Source organism: Balaenoptera borealis (assembly GCF_965194805.1).
Source record: "Balaenoptera borealis genome assembly, chromosome: 16".
NCBI classification, from domain to species: Eukaryota; Metazoa; Chordata; class Mammalia; order Artiodactyla; family Balaenopteridae; genus Balaenoptera; species Balaenoptera borealis.
This window is the reverse complement of record NC_138872.1, coordinates 64,984,024-65,005,749: the sequence shown is the minus strand read 5'-3', so window position 1 is coordinate 65,005,749 and position 21,726 is coordinate 64,984,024. Positions and strand designations below refer to the sequence as shown.

Here is a 21,726-nt window from a genome sequence, read left to right as displayed (position 1 = left end):
TTGTAAGAAGTTCAAACTGTACATACTTACATAATAAGTAGAGAAAGTGGCAAGTTCTCTGTTTCCTCTCTCTAGAGAGAGCTACTCTTAACAATTTTGTGAATATTCTTCCTGATACTGTTTTCTATTCTATATGTTAACATTTTCTTAAGCAAAAAGAGATTGTGTTTACGTATACTGTTTTGCAACTTGATTTTGTCTCCTAGCGATATGTCTTGGAGATGTTTCCATCTTGTATATATAGGTCTGTCTCATTTTTTACCATGGTTCTGGTTTCCATGGTATTGTCACATCAGAAATTATTTGATTAGTCCTCTCCAGTCTTAGTTTAGGTGCTCCCAAATCTGATCCTAAGACAAGGACGTGGGTGCATGCAGGCTACTAGGAAGGTGATCCCAGGAATCACCAATAAGAGGCTGGGGAAGTGAGACCAGGAAGGGAGGCAGGCCAATCAAGGACGATTTTTAAATTTTTTAATTAATTAATTAATTAGTTTATCTATTTATTTTTGTCTGTGTTGGGTCTTTGTTGATGTGCACGGGCTTTCTCTAGCTGTGGCGAGCGGGGGCTACTCTTCATTGCGGTGTGTGGGCGTCTCACTGTTGTGACTTCTCGTTGGCAGAGCACGGGCTCTAGGCACACGGGCTTCAGGAGTTGTGGCACATAGGCTCAGTAGTTGTGGCTTGCGGGCTGTAGAGCGCAGGCTCGTAGTTGTGGCACACGGGCATAGTTACTCCACGGCATGTGGGATCTTCCCAGACCAGGGCTCGAACCCATGTCCCCTGCATTGGCAGGCGGATTCTTAATCACTGCGCCACCAGGGAAGCCCCCAATCAAGGACGATTGATGCGTGGGTAACTGCAGCTCGGGAGGGGCCCAGGACCACCGTCAGGTTCAGTGATTCTCTAGAAGGGCTCACAGAACTCAGAAAAGCTGTTATACTCCTGGTTACGGTTTATTGAAGTGAAAGGCTACAGACTCAAATCAGCAAAAGGCAGAGTCCAGGAGAGACCGGCCGTGAGTTTCCAGTTGTGTATGGACAGCACTTAATTCTCCCAGTAACGACGTGTGGCAGCATGCTCGGAGGATCACCAACCAGGGAAGAGCCCTGAAGCCTTGGTGTCTAGGATTTGGATTGACCCTGGTCCCCAGCCTTTTCAGAGGTCACGTTTCTACTGAGTGGCCCAAGGCCCCTACCAAAAGTCACATTGTCAGCATACACTGGCATGTCCCAGGCAGAGAGCACTGGCACTCATGGTAGGATGCCAGCAACAGAAGCTATGGGTAGCCCCTGGGGTGGGCTGAGGGGGCAGGCAGGGCACCAACAAGCCTCAGCCACACTTCATCATGAAGTGTTTTTGTTATTTCCATTTTTCATTCTCACAAATGATGTTCTAGAGCAGGGGTTGGCACACTTCTTTGTAAAGGGCCAGCTAGTAAATATTTTCAGCTTTGCAGGCCACACAGCCTCTGCTGCAACTACTCAACTCTGCTGCTGTAGCACAAAAGCAGCTGCGGGCATTATGTAAATAAATGGGTTTGACTGGGTTCCAGTAAAACTTTATTTACAAAAAACCGGTACAGACCAGATTTGGCTTGAGGGCTCTAATTTGCCAACCCCTGCTACAGTGGATAATTCTTGTATGTTTATCTTTGTCCATTTGAGCAGATAATTCTATGGGACAGATCCCTAGAAGTAGAATTGCTGGATCTTGAGTAATGACATTCTTATTTTGAGCAGATATTGTGAACCTCCCCCAAAAGTTGAACGTGCTTCCTCTTTCACCAACAGTGCATGAGAACCTTTGAGATTTCCTTTCTTAGAACCACTTGCCAAGGAAGCAAAACCTACACCTATTGACTAGGATGTTTCTGCATTTTCATTTTTGAGCTTTGGAGAGGCAGAGGAAGATAGAACATTTTGCCCCCAGGAAAGAAAACCAAATGGGGCCTGAAATGGTCTCCTAATGTCTTACTTTAGATTTGAGGCCCATGGGGAAGGGGACTCTGGTAACTTGTTTTCATTTGGTGAAAATTAAAACTTACATTGCCCACTAGGTGTAGTTCAAGAGTCCTGAATGTTACCTATTCAAAAAAGTTTTTTTTTTTTTTTCAGATGCATCAGAGAGCTTCTCAGCAATTTCCTTTATTAAGCAAAGATTCTATTCCTAATTTTTCTCTTCTGTAAGGGATTTTCATATAAATAAGGTCTACCTATGCATAGTGAACACTTTACCAAATGTACAAAAAATATACATGGTCCAATTTTTGTTCATGGAGCTGACAGGTACGGGACGCTCTTGATGGAGATGGCACAGCGTTTCACTTAGCCTGGTTCACTCTAGGTCTTTTTTTGGGTTTAAAGACAATGGATGGGATTTTTGTTTTTGTTTTTCCACTTTTCTTTTTTTCCCCATATTTTTACATTTGGAATTCTTGATGTGAGCCCCACAGGGGAAAACAGATTTGTTAGCATTCAAGCTCTGTTTTGGGCTGCATATTTTAGCTGGTTTGTTTGATAATGGGCATCCCTCCTGGGATCCAGCCTGCCTGTGCTCTGCTCATGCTGGGTGAATTTGTGATAGTCCCCATTCTGTAGTCTTTCATTTATAACACAGACACAGCCTGCTTCCCCGTTAGTGAGATGGCATGCCTGGACTACCCACATGCAGATAAGGAATTAGGCGGAACTCGGCTGGGAAGATAAATCAAGCTAACTATCTCATTAGGCTTGAAAGACACAAATTAAGCTTGCATGGGAATTAACAGCCTTCCAAAGAGACATGCAGTGCAACAAGGGGAGGAGAAATTGCTGGAGCCCTTTCTCTCAGGAAACTTGCCCCTGTTGCCTAAGTCCCTTTTGTAAAAGGTCAAGAGGTAGAAATTGAGGATCAAAAGAGCAGTGTAGTGTTTATTGAGCACTTACTGAGTGCCAGGCACAGTGTGCATTATCTCACTGAAAGCTCTCAAAGTACTGTTAAGATTCCTGTGTAACCGAGGAGGAAACTGAGTGTCACAGGGGCTCCTTTGCTTGTCTCAGGGTCTCAGAGCTGTTGAATGACAGAGCCAGGATTCACCTAGGATGTCTGGCCCCATGGCCCAGTGGTTCTTATCTGGGATGAATTGACCCCTGGGGATACCAGGCCATGTTTGAAGACTCTGGGGTTGTGACAGCTGGGGGCAGTGGATGCTACTGGGATCTGGTGGGTAGAGGCCTGAGGTGCTGCTGGACAGTGCACAGGACACCCCACAAAGAATTGTCCAGGCCCCAATGTCAACAGTGCCGGGCTTGAGAACCCTGGTTTAAGTGCTCAGCTGGACTCCAGTGGTGGCTGGCAGTTCCACCAGGACTGTCCGGCTGTAGTGCCCTGAGGACAGTGTGGTGAGTCTACGGGTCGGAAGTTTAAAGTTGCAGCCAAGGGACTCGTGGGAAGATGATGAGGGAATCGGGGAATTCTCATGGTTGAAAGTAACTGTGTCCTGAAAGCGAGGACCTCGCATCTGCAGTTGAGGAGTGTGGAGACTAACGCCTCTGTCTTGCTCCTGCCTCCTGTCCTGCCCCCTCCTCCTCTCGCCCCTCTGGCTAGTGTTCGGCCACAACATGAAGAGCAGCAACGACTTCATCGGGAGGATCGTCATCGGCCAGTACTCTTCGGGCCCCTCAGAATCCAACCACTGGCGGCGGATGCTCAGTGCCCACCGCACGGCCGCGGAGCAGTGGCACAGCCTGCGGTCCCGGGCCGAGTGTGACCGTGTGTCCCCTGCGTCGCTGGAGGTGACCTGAGTGCTGCGGGGAAGGCAGCTTTCATCTGTGAAAAAAGGAAGAAAACTTAGGACAAAAAATATGCCATATATGTATACTATTACATCCACACCTGCACACGCACCCATCACCACACACACACACACACACACACACACACACACACACACACAACTCCTCTCAGAACTGAAAGGAAGCTGACCATTGATCACAAACTGGCCGCCCTCAAGGAGCGAGGCCTGAGAACTTTCCAGAAGTCCCGTCCGTAGGTCATGAGCTGAGTGGGCTCTGCTCTGAGACTTATGGGCAGTGCTTGCTCTTGTGGATTCCCCTGCCCCAAAATGCACTTTCAACCTCAGGCCAGAGAAAGGGCCTCCCCAAAGGTGCCAACCTCCATGGAGACAAAATTTTCCAAGAGTTTGGCCAGCGTTGGGAGGCCTGACCCCCATGCCCAAAATGCACACCCACTGGGTGACTTCTGAATGGGCTGCCGTTCCTAGGGGGTTCTTCACACCTGGTACCTTTCCCCAAAAGTGTAAGTACTCTGTCTTCTCTTTAGTGGATGTGATAAATAGATTAGACTATTTGGAGAAACCAAATGGCAACAAAAAATATTCCAGTGTAAGAAGGCTCTCCTGGCTTAATTGAACTCGTCCTTGTGTTAGCTTCTTTCTGGGGACTCCCTGTGCGTATGTATGTGGATGTTCTGGTGTGTGTGCCCTCAGGTGAGCACGTGTGTGCGCCTGCATGTCCCCTTAGTGAGCAAGGCGCTGGGCCGGGACCTCAGTCCTGAGTACTCCCTTCTCTCTGCCTCGCCCGTCAGTGAAGTTTCACCCAGCGTCCTCCCATCTGTCAAGACCCCACCTTCAGTAATAGCGTGAGTGTAAGTCAAGTAAATAAAATATGATAGAGCAGAAGTAACATTTTTTGACCGAATCATGGCGATTGTGACTCACAGAAGACCAGCAAAGGACAGTTGGAATAAAATGGCCACCACGGCTGCCGCATCCCCCATCCAAGACGATACCCCTCCTTGTCACACCCTGAGGATTGCCCTGTGTTTGTGTGTGAACCAAAGTCATTTCTCTCGTGCTAAGAAATTAGTGTAGTTAGAATAGATCTCTCTCTCTGTTGGATGCTTCTGTATCTTTTCCCACAGCATATTGTCTGGTATAATGGGGAGCTATTTATTGAAATTAAAGATTATCTATTTGTGCCATGCATTTGAGTTATCTTTTTCTTCATGAACATGGGCATGGAGGGTAGGAGGGTATTTCAGTTCCTACCACTGTGTAACAAATCATCCCAACGACTCAAAGCACTGGTATTTATTATGCTCACAGATTTTGTGGCTCCAGAATTCAGACCAGACACAGGGATGGCTTGTCTCTGTCCCATGATACCTACGGCCTCAGCAGGAAGACTCGAGGGCCACAGTGGGTATAACCAGACAACCGGTCACGCTGGACATTGTTGGTAAGATTAGTGTGTGGTCTGGGAAGGAAGAACAGTCGAAACGTTAAGATATATTCATCTGACGACTGACAGGAGAACCCGTGCAAAGAGAAGACGAGGATTTATGTTAGGTCCCTCCCATTGCAAGCAACAGGAAATTAACACAAAATACTTTAAGCAACAAAGGAAGTCCTGGCTTCAGGCATAGCTGGATCCGGGGGCTCAGATGAAGTAATCAGGGCTTTGTTGATCACGCTATCTCCTGGACAGGCTCTCCCCATTCAGTGAGCATCATGGTTACCAGCAGCTTAATAGTTCCAACTCATACTTATCATCAAGACCCAGCTTAAACTACCACTTCCTGATTTTCCAAGACAGAAATGACAGCTCCCCACAAGAAGCTCCTCCCCACAAGAAGCTCCCCACAAGAAGCTTATATTGCTATTTAACTCTTGGGGCCTTACTGTGTGCTAAGCCCAATACCTGCACAGTCTTGTTTAGTTCTCACAACAACCTTTTGATGAAGAAGCTATTATTATCCCCATTTTCCAGGTGAGGAAAGTAACGCTTTTTTCTATAAAACTATTTGCTTGTTCAGGGCAAGGGCCATGGCTGCTTAGCTTTCTATTGGCCATGCCCAATAAAAGGGGCTTGACTTAGGTAAACCCCCTGTGGGCTGAGATGGCTTCACCCCTTCTGGCCACATTGGGCATTGCAGGGCCCCCTCGTGGGTCCCTCTGGTGTCTCTCACTCTGGAGTGGAGATGGCATGAAGGTCAAGGGGGAAAGGCAGGGAGGTTGAGTTAGGTTATGTTTGTAAGGAGACAAAAAGAAACTTTTCCTTCTCTATAAAATGGCTTCCTTCCCATGGTTGTACAGAAGAGGATAAAAATATGAGAGAACAAACAGAATGAGGAAAGACAGATACAGGACAGGCATTCAGGACCAGAGATGAGGTTATACGGTGATTGGGCCCGTGGGCTTTGGAGCCAGAGAAGCCATGGTTCACACCCCAGGCCCAGCACACCCTACCTGTGCCCTCACACAAGCCGCGGAGCTGCTCTGGGCCTCAGTTTCCTCATTATCTTACATGGGGCACTTCAGAAGCCGACGCTGAGGCAAGGACTTGGGTGCCAATGGTTTATTTGGGAGGTGAGCCCAGGAAGCATAAATGGAAGGATAAGTCAGGGGAAGGAGAAACGCAAAGGCTGCTTTAACTGGCATTGTGGGCATCTGCGGCTCAGTCGTGCTGGGGGCCCACGTAGAATACGCTTGAGAATGATCACTGTGGGGAGGCTGGACTATTTAACTACTGCCCCTCGTCTCTCAGGGCCTGAGGGTAAAGCCCCGGAGGCGTTCAATGATTGGCAATATAGGACTGTCCTGTGTGGGCTGAGCCAGCTTGGGTAGCACCGAGAACTCCCGGGGCAGAGAATGAGGGGCATGTGCCTGAGCAAGTCAGCTGTCCCTCTGCATGGCCCAGCCCACCTCAGCATCGGGGGAACTCAGGTGGCCGAGGGCTGGGAGTGGGGCATCCCCAACATCTGCTCCCCTCGTTTACGATAACCACGAGGCTGACTAAGCACCGTGCCAAGTGCTAAGCATCTCATTTAGTCCTCATGCAGCAACCCACGTGAGCGGTGTTATTATTCCTCTTTTATAAATGAGGAAGCTGAGGTTTCATGGGATTAAGTGGCAAGTGAGCATTAGAGCTAGAATGCCAGCCCAGGCCCAGCTGACTCTAGAGCCTGGTATGGGCTAAACTGTATCTCCCCCCAAACTCACATACTTCATGAAGTCTTAACCCCCAGTACCTCAGCATGTGACTGTATTGGGAGATAGGGTCCTTAAGGGTAATTAAGGTTAAATGAGGTCATCAGGGTGGGCCCTAATTCAATACGACTGGTGTCCTTATATTAAGGGGAAATTAGGACACAGAGACAGACACACAGAGGGAAGACGGCATCTACAAGCAAGGAGCGAGGCCTGGAGACCCAGGCCAAGGAGAGCTCCTTCCCTCCCAGCCCTCAGAAGGAACCAACTCTGCCAACACCTGGACTTCAGACTTCCGGCCTCCAGAACTATGAGGCTATGAAGCTCTGTTATTTAAGCCACCCAGTTTGTGGTCCTTTGTTACGGCAGCCCTCACAAACTTATACAGAGCTGGTGTGGCTGACCGCTCTGCTGGGCTGTTTCATCTGAAAATAGGATGACAGTTTTTACCCCATAGGGTTGTATGTGATGTGAGGATTAGCCGGGATAATGCCTGCAAAGGCTTAACACACAGCACGTGATGGCTATTCCTACTGGGCACACATCAGGCAATGTTTGCTGAGTGACTGGAGAGAACAGCAGAAGCACAGATGTCAGAGCCATCCATGTCTCCAAGGATAGTTTGTCAGGAGATGAGGGAAATGTGTTGAAAGGTGAAGAAATGACTTGGTTTCTATAGAAACCTGGACCCCAGGTGCCCTATTGTGGGCCACCTACCCGGTTTAATTAGCATCTTAATTAATTCCTTCTCAGCCAGGATGTGGGAAAGGAGATGTATGGGCCACCTACACACCCTCTTCAGGGTGCGGGGACCTGAGTTCAAAGGAAGGAGGTAGAGTAGAAACGGTGGTGTGAAGTTTTAAATCTGCATCTATTTTCCCAGGGCCCATCTTGAGCTGTCTCATCTCTGGGGACTCCAGAACCCTTCAGGACTCCAGTCTACCCCCTGGGACTTGACAGAAGCTATGACCTCTGCCCAGCCCTGCCCAGATGTGATGGTTCCCAGGGCACCAGGAACAGCTATTTTGGGTACTGATATTTTACTCCCAGAAAGCTGGGAATCACTGCAGGGAAAGAGGAAGAATTCCTTTCCTTTCTGGGTGGCCTGTCTTCCACCACCAGTGGGATACCTTTTCTTTTTTCATGGTCAAAAATACCATTTAAAATAATTCAGGAATGAGCACCACTAAGTAAAAATTTAAAACTTATGTCTAGAAAAGAGACTGGAAGACATTGCCCTGAAGGTTGCAGGGGTTAACTTTTGGGAAGTTGTTTTGCTTCTCAATTTTATACCTTCCTATTCAGTATTTTTGAAGGTTCCATAGTGATGTAATGGTAGTTAACATATATTGAGCATTTATGTGTCAGGCATTGTTCTAAGCACTTGTATGAGGAAAAGTATTGATTTGTCCCCATTTTTCGGATGAGGAAACTGAAGCTAAGACGGATTAAGTAATCAGTGTGTGGTCACACAGAAGCAAGTCTGGAATTTGAACACAGATACAGATGTGCCTGGATTGAAAGGCATGAAATAAACTAGCCTCTACTGTCCCTTTTATAATGGTGGTGAGGGGAAGGGAACTTTGTTTTACTTACTGGTAAATAAATGACAATTTTAAAAAGCTAAGAAACTAAAGGAGATACATAGATAGGCAGACAGATGATAGGAAGAAAGAAATAGATCTTCACCGAACCCCCAGGCCACCATGAGCACAGTGTGTGTATGCATGTGTGTACGCGTGGGCTGGGGTGTGGGGAAGAGTAATGTCTTTAAGAACCCAGAAAATATATACTGTGTTACATAGAGACCTCTACAACCTCCAAATGGCAGCAAAGATCCTATTTGTTAAGTGAATAAATTGTCTATTTTCTAGCCAGTAAACTTGAGGTCTAGAGTAAGGGGTGGCAAGCTATGGCCCGTGGGCCAAATCCAACCCACTGCTCGTTTTTGTAAATAAAGTTTTATTGAAACCTGGCCAGGCCCATTCCTAAAGTCTTTCACAGAGTTGTGACAGAGACCATGTGGCCTGCAAAGCCACTACTATCCGGCTCTTTACAGAAAAAAATTTAAAGTTGCTGTTATGTAGGATGAATAAGTCTAGAGATCTAAGGTACAGCATAATGATTATAGTTCCTCACACTGTACTGAACACTGGAAATTTCCTAAGGAGTAGATTTCAGGTGCACTCACCACACACAAAAAGTAACCCTTCGAGGAGGTAATATGTTAATTAGTTTGACTGTGGTATCCTTTCACTATGTATATGTATATCACATCATCATGTTGTACGCCTTAAATACCAACAATTTTTCTTAAAAAATAGAATTTTTTAGAAAGTTTGCCTACCCCTGTCTAGAACAATGCTTCATAACATTAATGTACATATGACTCCCTGGGGATCTAGTCAAAATGCAGATTCCGATTCAGCAGGCCTGGGGTGGGGCCTGAGGTTCTGCATTTTTAACGAGCTCCGAGGAGATGCCGCTGCTGCTGGTCCGTGGACCACACTTGGGAATGAGCATGTCACAAACACTTTACATGTTTCCATCCAGAGAGGGGGCATGAACCAACTTACCAAAACCTCCAGCCATCACGTATTGTATTATCAACGCAGATCATTTAGGAGGTTTATTTGCCAAGTCAAAGGCTCCTCCACTTTCCAAAAGCATTTCCAGCGGCCTGCGTCTGACGACCCTCCTTTTCACCCTGGTTCATTCACACAGAGGGTGTTTGATTTCCATGACAACAGGGGCCTCTGATGTACAGTCAGCACACCAGATGATGGGGAGTGGGGAGAGAGCCTTCCAACTTTCTTCCATTTTTATAGTTTGTATCAACTTTTTTAAAAAGTCAGTTTGGGGGAGGGCTTTTTTATAACAGACACGATGCACATCACTTATATAATAAACGTATGTCATTTATAAATAAATGTGCATGCTCTGGGGTGCATCAGCACGAAGCTTTGAGACAACGGGTAGACATGAGTTATGCCATGGCTGAAACTGGGCCTGGGCTGTGCTCGTAGCCTGAGTCAGGCCTTGGCAGGCTTTCAGCCCCGTGTGGGCCGGCAAAACACGCTGCGTGGGCACGAGTTTTATTCCTCACAGGCACAGCGGCAGGTGTTCCAGAGAGAAAGTGAGCGACTGGGGCACGCTTGAGCCCTGGTGAATGCCAGCCACACGAAGTGTCAGGGCACCTGGCTGAGCATTTCGGGAGAGGAAGGACGGAGTGTGCAGGGAAAGCCAGGAAAAGACCTGCACTGGATCAGTGACAATCACAGCAAAAACTTGCCGTCAGGTATTCAACACCTACTACTTGCCAGCGTCTATGCTAAGTATTACAAATTATTACATTTAATCTTTGTGAGGTAGGTACTGTTATTATCCCCTATTTTATAAAGGAGGAAAGTGAGGCTCAGCGAGGCAGAGGATACACAAAGACTGATTTTTAGAGGTATCAATTCGTAAATGCAGTGAGATTCCAATGAAACACCAGCGGATCTATTTTAAGTTTGAACACGCTAGAACTGTACACTAATGATAACGTTTGCTTCTTTTTGTTGAACACTTCCTCTGTGTCGAGAACCTTCTACCGGCACATCCTTTAACCTCCAAGAGACCCTGCAGGAGGTGAGGCGCCTGCCCTTCCTCCTCGCTGCGGGGAATCCAGTGCCCTCGGAGCTGGGCCGACACGTTGGGGTCCCGCTGAGCCGAAGCGCTGGGGCCCCGCCTGCAGGGGGAGCCCTTTCTCAGCGCCGCGTAATTGTGCCCATGTGCAAAGGAGGCCTAAGTCTTCTCAGATCTTCAGAGTCTCAGCAGAGGCAGAAATCTCGACTTATACTTGAAATCTCCTGATCTTACACCCTGACAACGAATTTTTAGAAATTTTAAAGCACAGCATGGACCCAACAAATCACATCCACAGGTGAGCTGGCTTTGGCCCAGGAGACCTCTGCCCTAGATGTTGACTTGTATTTTTACCTTCTGGTACTATTTCCTCCTAGGGCTCCGAGATGCTTTATCTGCTGTGCCAGGCTGGGATGTGCGCGCTGCTATTGTCCCATCTTACAGAGTCTCAAGGGAAGCAAGCACGTGCCCAAGGCCACTCGGTGGCTCGGAAGCTGGGCTGTGCTTCCTCTGAGTTCTCTGAAGGGGGCCGGCCAGGGGCAGCTTTCAGGCTGTCACTCTGAGCTGCCCGCGGCCGTGCAGGGAGGAAACAGGAGTCAGGGGAGGGGCGGGGGAGGAGACTGGGGTCTACCCAGTCCTCCTGAGCTCTGGGCAGGAGAGCCGTCCGGACCCGAGCTCCCACGGCAGGGCCTCTCTCCTCTGCTCAGGCCGCGAGGTGGCTTTCTCGGGGCCCAGGATGCAGAGGTGGGGACTGTGGGCCGCGGCCGTCCTGACCCTCCTCTCCGCACAGGCCTTTCCGCAAACGGACATCAATATCAGCCCAGGTGAGCACGGGGCCAGGGCTGGGAACAGGTGGAGAGGAGGACACCCCGAAAATGCTTGAGCCGTCAGTGAGGCCTCGCCGCCTGGCCTGCAGGCCTGCCCGACCCAAGGAATGTTGGGGGGGCCAAGCTGAGCCTCCTGTCAGCCCCTCCAGCTCCTCTCCCTCCAGCTCATGGGCACTGTGCTAGGGCCAGACGCAAAGAGACCTGGTGATAAATCCCAGCTTTGCATCTTAAAAGCTGTATGACCTGGCACAAGTTTCTTAACCTCTCTGAGCCTCAGTTTCCTTCAGAAAACGGTGGTCACAATGGCACCCTCTGGGGCTACTGTGCAAGGGAGATGAGATAATCTGGGGAAAGTGCCTGGCACCACAGGAAGATCTGAAGATGGTATTTTTGTTAGGGATCTGGCATCTGGGCTCCCCACTCCCACCTTGGCTGTGACAGCTGTTCCCAGGGGCCTGGGCAAGCAGGAGGACATAGTCCCTCTAGTGACCTCCCTGGCGGCCTGGCCCAGTGACACCCAGCTCTGCGGATATTCTGCGTCCCCAGGGCTTGGGGTCCATCAGCCTCGGGCATGTGACCTCCCAGTGTCCCACTTGGAGGACGCGGGGCTTCAAATGAGCTCAATTTCTTCACCCTTGCAACAGGGAGGCTAGGGTGCTGACTCTGGGGTAGGAAGAGTCCCGAGTCCTTCAGTCCCTTCAAGGTGGAGGATCTTGCCTGTCACCTCTACCAGGAGGGTTCTTTCCAAACATGGTTTAAAAACTATAATAATAATAATACCAATAGCAACAATTGATACTTTTGTAGCCCTCACTATATGCCAGGCACTGTTTTAAGCACTTTTTACATATGGATTTATTTAATCCTCACAATAACTCTGTGGCAGAGATACTATTTCTATCCCCATTAAAATAAAACTAACCCTGTAATAAAACATCCATAAGATCCCCATAAAGCCATGTTATTGGGCAGTTACAGTGTTGAGGGGAATTTAAATAGTGGGGTGATAAGATTGCAAGATAAAATACCTGATGCCCAGGTGAATTTGAATTTCAGATAAACAATAAACCATTTTTTACTGTAAGTGTCTCAAATATTGCATGGGACATACCTTATGCTAAAAATTATTTCTTATTTATCTGAAATTCAAATTTAACTGGGAATTCTTTTTTTTTTAAGTCTGGTAACCCTAGTGATGGGAGATAAAGGGTGGTCAGTTCATTTGGGCAAGCATCAGGGGCTCTGGTCTGCCATAAACTCTCTGAGTGTCTGTATTAGCTCGGGCTGCCATAACAAAATACCGCAGACTGGGTGGCTTCAACAACAGGAAGAGTCCTGGAAGCTACAAGTCCAAGATCAAGATGCCACCTGATCTGTTACCTGGTGACGACCCTCTTCCCGGCTTGCAAGTAGCCACATGGAGGAGAGAGAGAGTGCTCTGGTCTCTCTTCCTCTTCTTATAAGGGCACTAATCCCATCATGGGGGCCCCATGACTCCATCTAACCCTAATCACCTCCCAAAGACCCCATGAAAACACCATCACATTGGGTGTTGGGGCTTCAACATTGGAATCTGGGGGGCACACAAACATTCAGTCCATAACATTGTCTTTGCCTGCTTGCTCTTGTGCCTCAATATCCTCATCCGTGCAATGGGTGAGCAGGAGAGAAGTTGGACAAAATATCCTTGAAAGATATTTGCGTGTTCCAAGATCTTGCCTTTCTGCCCAGCATAAGAGGAAAGTCCTGAGGCTGAGTTTGAGAGTGGGAGCGATGGGGAGTCCTCTCTCTCTCACTAGCTTGTGACCATGGGATCTTTCTCTGAGCTTCAAGTTTCCTCCTGTGGAAAGTGAGGATGATAGTGGTGTCCATCAAATGTTTTGGGGAATCTTCAATGAGATCATGCAAGTGAAGCACTTAGCACATAGAAAGCACTTGAAAAATGGCTTATTACCTTACTACTTCTGCCACTGTGGTTGTTGCTGTTAAGATAGAATTGACCAGGAGACACAGTTTTCTGCTGTGACAAAATGCCTTCAAAAAGGAACTTCCAGACATCTAGCCCCATGCCTCAGTCCCACTCTACAGATGAGCAGACTGAGATCCCTTCCAACCCAGCAACTTTGGAGACCTCAGAGTTGGAGTTGGAAGGAAGGGTCCCGGAAATCCACTTGGCCCAATCCTTCCACAATACAGCTGTGGAAACTGAGGCCTACAGAGGCCAAATAATCTGGCCAAGGTCATCATCCATCCAGTCCAGCAGAAAGCCCAATTCAAGCCTGAGTGGATAAATCTGCTGGAGGAAAGTGATTTCAATGCAGAAGAGAACGTGTGAATTAAGTGTGTGTGCGTGAGTCAAGTGGGTGTGTGTGTGCGTGTGAGTGTGCGTGTTGATGTGTGACTAGGGAAGCCTTATCTGGGGTCTTGGTGAGCCCTTGCAGACCATGAAGGTGGGCGCACAACCATAGCCCTCCTTACTGAAAGTGGGCCTGGTTCTTCTTCCTCTCCTGCATCCGGAGCCTTTAGGTACAAAACAGAACAGGGTCATTCCATCCTTCATCCCACTGCTCTGGACCTTTCATGAACATGCAAATATACGCAAATAGTGCAACCCAGCCTTACCCTTAGATCTGCTTTGGAAACAAACCTTTAGACACTTCTGAGAGACTAGGAAGGATTTAGCCAGACTAGATCCTTTTCCTAAAACCCTTCTCCGAACCTGGCTTTGATCACTTTGTTTACGTGGATTAACAAATATTAAGTGCTTAAAAGAGGGCCTGGCACCTGGTCAAAGCTACATAAATATTTGCTGTTATGATTCTTCAACCATAACCATAACCTTAAAAAAGTTTCCTTTCCCTGGTTCCTGAGCCCAAGAACTTTCCACAGCAAAGGAAATTCTAGCAAAGCGTTTTGGTGCTCAGGGCCTGCTTCTGCAGGGCTTCAGGGGTGGGAAGGGAGGATCAGTCAAGTTCCGTAGCCTCTTCCTCTCCCCTCCAAGAAACTGGCATTGTGCACTCAGCACCAGGATTATTCCAGGGCCCAGGCTGTTTCTGTTGTAATAGCTCATGTTTACTAGAACACCTACTATAAGCCAGGCACTGGCTTCCCTGTGAAGTAGGCACTATCATCATGCCCATTTTACAGATGAGGAAACTGAGGCACAAAGAGGTGAGTTTCTAACTGGAGTCATCTAACTCCAGAGTCTAAGCTCTGAGGCTGGAGCACAGAGGCTTGGGCAACTGGGTGTCCCTACTTCCTAGAGTACACCCTTCCCCACCCTCCAGTCTGTATCATAGAGTCAGATCCTAGAGTACCCCCACCTGGACACTCTAACCCATTCCCTACCCCTCCTCTATGGTCACAGAGCCCTCTGCATATTTCTAGAATGTCCCTTAGTATATGAGGACTCATTGCCATGTGTGCTATGCATTCCTCCCTCCAGACTGTGAGCAACTTGAGGGCACAGACCTCAAGCCAAATAAGCACCCAGGAAACATTGAATTATTACTTAATTATGTTGGTCTTAGTTATCTCAGGCTGCTGTCACAAAATACCATAGACTGGGAGGCTTAAACCACAGGAATTTATTTCTCACTGTTCTAAAGCCTGGGAACTCCGAAATTAAGGTGTTGACCAATTCAGTTCCTGGTGAGAGCTCTTTTCCTGGCTTGCAAATGGCCACAGAAAGGAGAGCTCTGGTCTCTCTTCTTCTCCTAATGGCACTAACCCCATCATGGGGGTCCACCCTTATGACATCATGTAGCCCTAATTTCCTGAAGGCCCCAGCTCCAAATACCATCACACTGGGGGGTAGGGCTTCAACATATGAACTGGAGGGGGGCACACAAACATTCAGTCCATAATGCTGTTAAATTGGGTGTTTAATATATTTGTCTTGCCAAATGAGAAAACCAAGACCAGAAAAAGATGTTTTCTGGAGGCACTGTAGTGCTTAGGAATTTTCAAGTCCATCAGACTTTAATCTCATCCTGACACTGCCACTTGCTAGCTGTGGGAGCGAGTGACTTAACATCTTTGAGCCTCAGTTTCTGCACCTATAAAATGGGGATGATACAGATACCCCTCCCAGTTTGGTCTCGACGGTTATATTAACCACGCAATGAATGGCCACTGTTATGAGCAATATAAAAAATCACCCAGTGCTGTCTCCTTTGTACCATGTGACCACAAGAGCAGCCTGGAAGGAGGGAAAGCAAAGCTGAGGCATGAGAGGCCTGGGACCAGCAGTTCTGCACCCCAGAGCCAGGGCTCACTGGGAAGGGCCCACTGAGGGTGGGATGTGTGGACCAGGGAGACAGCAGGCAATGAAGGTGACTGAGCCCTCCCAGTGGCCGCCTTCCCAGACACTGGGAGACACTTCCGACCCCCTGGGACATCTGGGGCCCAGTAGTGACGGGGGGTGGGGAGGCCGCCAATGTGGCCCCCAGAGCCTCCCCCTCCACTCCCAGCTGGCTCTCAAGGCTGATCTGGGCAGGAGGCAGCAGGGTAGTGTGTTTGTGGGCGGCTGGACTGGGGCCAGGGGAGCGAGCAGCCAGATCGTGTGGGAAGGTGACAATTTATTCTTTTAAAAAGAGAGAGATTAAAAAAACAAGTCCTGAACTCCGATGGCATGTCCTCTTTCCTTAACAAGCTCAGAGCTTCCAAGGGCTTTGACTCCCACCCCAGCTGGGAGACCCTGGGGGCCTTTGGTGCTGCTAATTGAAGTAAAATACCATGTAGTTTGGCCTCGGTTTCCAGAGCAACAAGCTTCTTTGTGCATCCCTCCCCCGCTTCCACCCCTCCCCTCCGTCACCTCCAGCCTCATCCTTCTCTCAAATTCCCAGCCAGGCTGAACCTTCTGCAATTCTCCAAATGCTCCCTTCTCTCTTATACCTCTGGGCCTTTGCACATGCTGTGCCCGCCACTTGAAACACTCTTCCTCTGACTCTTCCTCATCCTTCAGGTCTCAGTGGGGGTCTCACATCACCCGCTCCCTCCAGGAAGCCTCCTGGATCTCCAAATCTGGGTTATGTGCCACTTTTAGGTGCTCCTGTGGCAACACCTTTATTTTCCCCATCCGGAAGGGGACTCACTCTTGTGTCCTGTCATAATCACCAGTGGACACCCTGAAGGCAGGGTTGGGGCGGACACCAGTTCAACTAGGGATAGAAAAGGGGCAAACAAATTACTAGTTTCCAAAATAATTTGAGCGCTGCTCCCTCAAGTTTTTGCCTGCATGACACAAATCCATATTAATTGCATATTAATGACATTTTATTTCTGTGCTTATTTTTCTTAATGTCAGCCTCCAGAGAGTGTAAGATCCATGAGGTCAGAGGTCACCTCTGTGTAGTGTGCCACAGTATCTCCAGCACATAGCCAACTACCTGAGACCAAGTAGGTGCTCAAATAAGACTTGTTGAATGAATAAGGGGATGAATAAAGAACCAGACCATCAAGATGGAGACAAAAGGAAATGGGCTTAAATGCAGCAGGGATCTCTAAATTAGGTCTGGAGCCACACAGCCTGGCTTCAAAACCCAGCTCTGCCACTTAGGAGCTGGGTGACCTCAGGCAAGTTACTCAACCTTTCTGTGCTTTGGTTTCTTCATCTATAAAGGGGGATGATCGTGGCACCTACCTTGTAGGATGTATGAAGACTAAATGAATTGATATGTACAAAGCACCTGACACAACGCCTGGCTCAGACGGAAGCTCAGTAGGGTTGGCCCTGGTTATAATGTCACCATCACTACCTGAGTGTCAAGCTATAAAGCTATAGAGATCTTTTCCCCAGAGAGACACAAATTAGCAAAGACTACTCTGGGTTCCACGTTGATGAAAGTCCTTTAAGGGACTTCCCTGGTGGTCCAGCGATTAAGACTCCACGCTCCCAATGCAGGGGGCCCGGGTTCGATCTCTGGTTAGGGAACCTAGATCCTGTGTGCTGCAACTAAGAGCCTGCGTGCTGCAACTAAGACCTAGCACAGACCAATAAATAAATAAATATTTTTTTAAAAGAAGAAAGAAAAAAAGAAAGTCCTCTAAGATCCTTCTAATCCTTGTTTCTAAAATCCCAGAGGTAAAGGAGGTAGGGGGTTGCCAGGCAGGGTGGAGTTCATTATCATCCTAGTGCAAGCGAGTGGCTCCTTTTTGCCTCCCAGGTCCTCCCAATTAAAGGCCTTTGCCTGCCCAGGTGGAAAGGGGAGTAATTGAGCAGTGACCTGTCACAGCCCCATTTTCTGGTATGTTTCACCCCAGGCATCCATAACCACCACTTGCTCAGTGGAGACAATCAAAGGGACCAGGAGTGGGGAGAAGGGCGGGAAGGTGGGGGCTGAGATTCTCCGTTGCTAACGAGCTCCCTGGTGACTTCGATACAGCTCCTCGCAGCAGTCACTGCGCTAAGTAATCCGGAAAACCAGGCTCAGTCAACTGCCTTCGGTGCTGAGTTAGAAAAGTCCCGGCACGCCATCCTAGAGTCAAGATACACCAGGTTGGAGGCATCAGGGCACATGGGCAGTGCCCACACCCTTCTCACCACCGTCCCCCAAAAGGGGCAGTGGACCCAAAGAAGCAGCATTTGATTCCCTAGCATGCATTTAGTCATTCAAAACTAGTTATTGCACACCTACTATGTGCCAGGCACTGGGGAGAGGGACGATCACAGCAGACCTTGTGCAGGGGGAGGCCAGACTGAACAAGAATTTACGGGGATGTGTGAAAGGAGGGGTGAGGGGCTCTAGGAGCTCTTAGAGAGGCTCCTACCTCGTCTTCCCTAAAGAAGCCACCATGTGGCTGAGACTCAAAGAAGAAACTCGAATTGGCCGAAGACAGGCCGAGGGAAGTATCTGCAAAGATCTGGACACGCTTTGAGAAATGGCAGGAGCTCAAGCAAATCTGGAGCATGTTGTGAGCGACAGGGGACAAGCTGCAGGGGCAGGTGGGAGCCCTGTTCCCAAGGGTGATGGGCACTCCTGGAGGGCTTTGGTGAGATGAGATCAGGGTGTTGGAAGGATGCCTCTGGATTTGGAAGGTGAGATAAGGCAGGAAGAACAGCCAGGCGGCGATTGAGGAGGTCTCTGAGAGATGACAGGGGGAGGAAGAATGTGGAAGGAGAGACAGAGACAGAGACAGAAGTGGGGGAGGGAGAGGGAGGGAGGAAGGAAGACTGGAAGGAAAGAAGAAAAGAAGGAAGGGAGGAGGGAAGAAAAGAAAGAAAGAAAGGAATTGGAGAGGTGCTGGGAGATGGAATAAACAAGACTTAAAAATTGATTGGATGTGTGTAGAGGGAAAGAGAGGAGGTAAAGATGATTTGGGGCAAATATCCAACAATGCTAGACAATTCTGGTCAGTTCCAGCCAATTCTTGTCAGTTTTGTCTAATCAAAACTGTGTGTGTATGGGACTTCCCGGGCAGTCCAGTGGTTAAGACTCCACGCTTCCACTGCAGGGGGCACGGGTTTGATCCCTGGTCTGGAACTAAGAGCCCGCATGCTGTGTGTGTGTGTGTGTGTGTGTGTGTGTGTGTGTGTGTACACATCTGTGTGCATTTTTCTGGGGAAAGAAAGGAACAGTAGCTTTAATCAAGACAGCTATACTATAATATTTGATATCAAATAAATCACAAAGGTAGAGCAAATGTAATGGGGTATCCTAGGTTGGATCTTGGGAACAGAAAAAGAAAAAACTGGTGAAATCTGAATAAAGCCTGTAGTTTACTGAAGAGTATGTACCCATATTAATTTCTTAGTTATGACAAATATACTGTGGGAATGTAAGATGTTAACATCAGGGGAAATTGGATGAAGGTTATTCAGGGACTCTGTATAATATTTTTGCAACTTTTCTGTAAATCTAAATTTATTTGAAAATAAAAATTTTAATTTTTTTTAAGTGAAGGAAAAGAAAAAGAGATAGAGGACAATGAGGGTGGAAACTTCCAGATCAGACGTTATGGTAAATTAGAGAACAGAAAACGTCTCCACTATAGACATCCAGAAATACAGATAAACTTTACAAACATCGTTTGAAAATTAAGCTGGGCTTCCAAGAAAGTGAGGAGGGCGACCAGGGGCGGGAAACAAAGTTAGAGGTGGAAACCAACGCAGTGGGCACATGCGCGGCAGAGCACTGGGTGTGGTGTCAGCCTCCCTAATACAGAAGCTCGGGCTTCACATCCACACCGGGGAGGGAGTGATGAGACTCGGACTCTTTCACAGAGAGGAGACCCGTGAAGAGTCCCACCTTACAGGAAAGGATTCGCCGCGTGGGGAGGGGGCAATCCTCCCTGTCAGAGAGATGACGAAGAAGTTTGTCAGCTTCATCCCAAACTCAGGGAGGAAATGCAAGACTTCGCCTCTGCAGCATCCTTTGGTGAAGTCTGTACCATTAAATTTAAACACAGTGTTCTAGCAATGCCCCGGGGCTTTTAAGCCATGGGTTTATAATAGTTATATATTTTAACTCCAAAATTAGAAAAATAACACAAAGTCTACTTCTAATCGGTTGTGTGGCTTAATTTTTGTTAAAGAAACTACAGGTAGGCTGAGAAATGTGGACGTTTGCTGTGATGTTTTGTGTTGCTGCCCTGTGGGGTTATTTTACATTTTGGAGTTCTGCCTTCCACGTAGGGAGAGGATTCTATTGACATTTGGGGTCAGAAAACCCTTTGCTGTGGGGATGCCCTGGTCATTGTAGGATGTTTAGCAGCATTTCTGGCTTCTATCCACTGTATGCTAATAGCACCACCACTTCTATTTTTGACAACCAAGAATGTCTCCAGGCATTGTTTAATGTCCCCTGAGAATCAGAATCACCCCTGGTTGAGAACCAGTGCTCCAGGGTGATCGACTAAGGGGGGCCTGGGATGTGGCACTTTCAGATTTAGAACTGGGACAGTCCTGGACAAACTGGGGTGGTTACATCCCTTACTTCCATCTCTAATATGAATAGTTAGGGTGCAAAATAATTATAGGATGGGTGAGAGTGGGGAAGGTGGTTTAGCACCAGCAAATATCATACTCTTGGGCTAACTATTCCAGCCAACACCGGGACAGACGTGGCCACGCTCTCACCAATGAGTGTCCTTGGTTACAAGTGATGGGTGGAAAGCAGATGGAAGTGATTTGCTGCTTCTCATCCATGCAAAGGGGGAACTGCTCCAAAAGCAGACCCCTGGGAATGATTCAGCCGGATCTCTCTGTGTGGAAGGAATGGGCAAAAGTCCCCACAGGGAGCTCAGCAATGCCCAGCGTCACAAGGGGTCCTTCAGCCCTCTCAGCATGGAGGCAATGTCCTCCTAGACCAATGTTCTCACCTGAGAAAGGAGGAGACCGAAGTCCGGGGAGGGGCAGGGAAGGGCCGAGGTCCTGAGCCCCCTAACTCCATAAGCAAGAGTTCTCTCCCTTTGCCAGGTAAGGGAGGATTAAGAGAGCAAATTCTGAATCAGCTGGCTCCAGTTTGGATACTGGCACACACTGAAAGACAGTTGGCCGGGACTGGTGGGGAGAGGTGGGACAAGCCAGGACTGACCAGTGCAGCTGCCTAGGGTGGGGGAAGGGCTGGTTCTGATCAAACAGGGAAGCCCAACGGCTCTCATCAGGTACAGGTAGCCCAGATGGAAGCTGCCTGCTTAGCATAGCTCTATTATTTTTTTAAAGCTTTATTTATTTATTTAAAATAAATTCTATCTATTTATTTATTTGGCTGCGTCGGGTCTTAGTTGCGGTATGCGGGATCTTCATTGTGGCATGTGGGATCTTTCGTTGTGGCACGCGGGCTTAGTTGCCCCGCGGCATGTGGGATCTTAGTTCCCCGACCAGGGATCGAACCCTCATCCCCTGCATTGCAAGGCAGATTCTCAACCACTGGACCACCAGGGAAGTCCCAGCATAGCTCTATTGACTAAAGCAACTGTCCCTTTCCTTCCCCAGAAAAATTCATATAGATGCGTATGTGTGCACATACATGCATACGAACTTTTGATTTTGCATTTAATTTCAAGGGATTCACTGGACCCCTGAAGCCCATTAACCTCAGTGATGAAACCCTGAGCTAATCGTTAATAATCATACTATTAGGGAGCATCCCTACATGCCAAGCACTCAGAGACTTTATTTGACCCAATTAGTTGGCTTAGCAACCTGATGAAGTAGAGGCTAACACATGATTAACCATCCTCAGCCCTATTGGTTTCCCATGATGAAGTATCATGTGGATTTTAAAATCAAAGACTTTGGTGTCAGGAGGCCTGGGTTCAAATCCCTACTCTGCCTACT

The 21,726-nt window shown here is 48.1% G+C and overlaps 2 protein-coding genes across 8 annotated transcripts in view; both read left to right on the top strand.

The window, feature by feature from the left end:
- The window catches only part of SYT17 (synaptotagmin 17), an 83,383-nt gene extending 78,399 nt beyond the window's left edge, over window positions 1-4,984 (top strand). For all 3 annotated transcript variants that reach the window (XM_082360782.1, XM_082360783.1, XM_082360784.1), the window contains exon 8: window positions 3,588-4,984. In XM_082360782.1, coding sequence (XP_082216908.1) covers window positions 3,588-3,784 — 197 coding nt within the window. In that variant the 3' untranslated portion in view covers window positions 3,785-4,984. The remainder of the gene's footprint in view (window positions 1-3,587) is intronic.
- Window positions 4,985-11,130: 6,146 nt separating this feature from the next.
- CLEC19A (C-type lectin domain containing 19A) overlaps window positions 11,131-21,726 on the top strand; it is a 28,921-nt gene continuing 18,325 nt past the window's right edge. For 3 of the 5 annotated variants that reach the window (XM_082360206.1, XM_082360207.1, XM_082360210.1), the window contains exon 1: window positions 11,131-11,441. In XM_082360206.1, coding sequence (XP_082216332.1) covers window positions 11,354-11,441 — 88 coding nt within the window. In that variant the 5' untranslated portion in view covers window positions 11,131-11,353. The other 2 variants (XM_082360208.1, XM_082360209.1) reach the window with 2 other exon arrangements.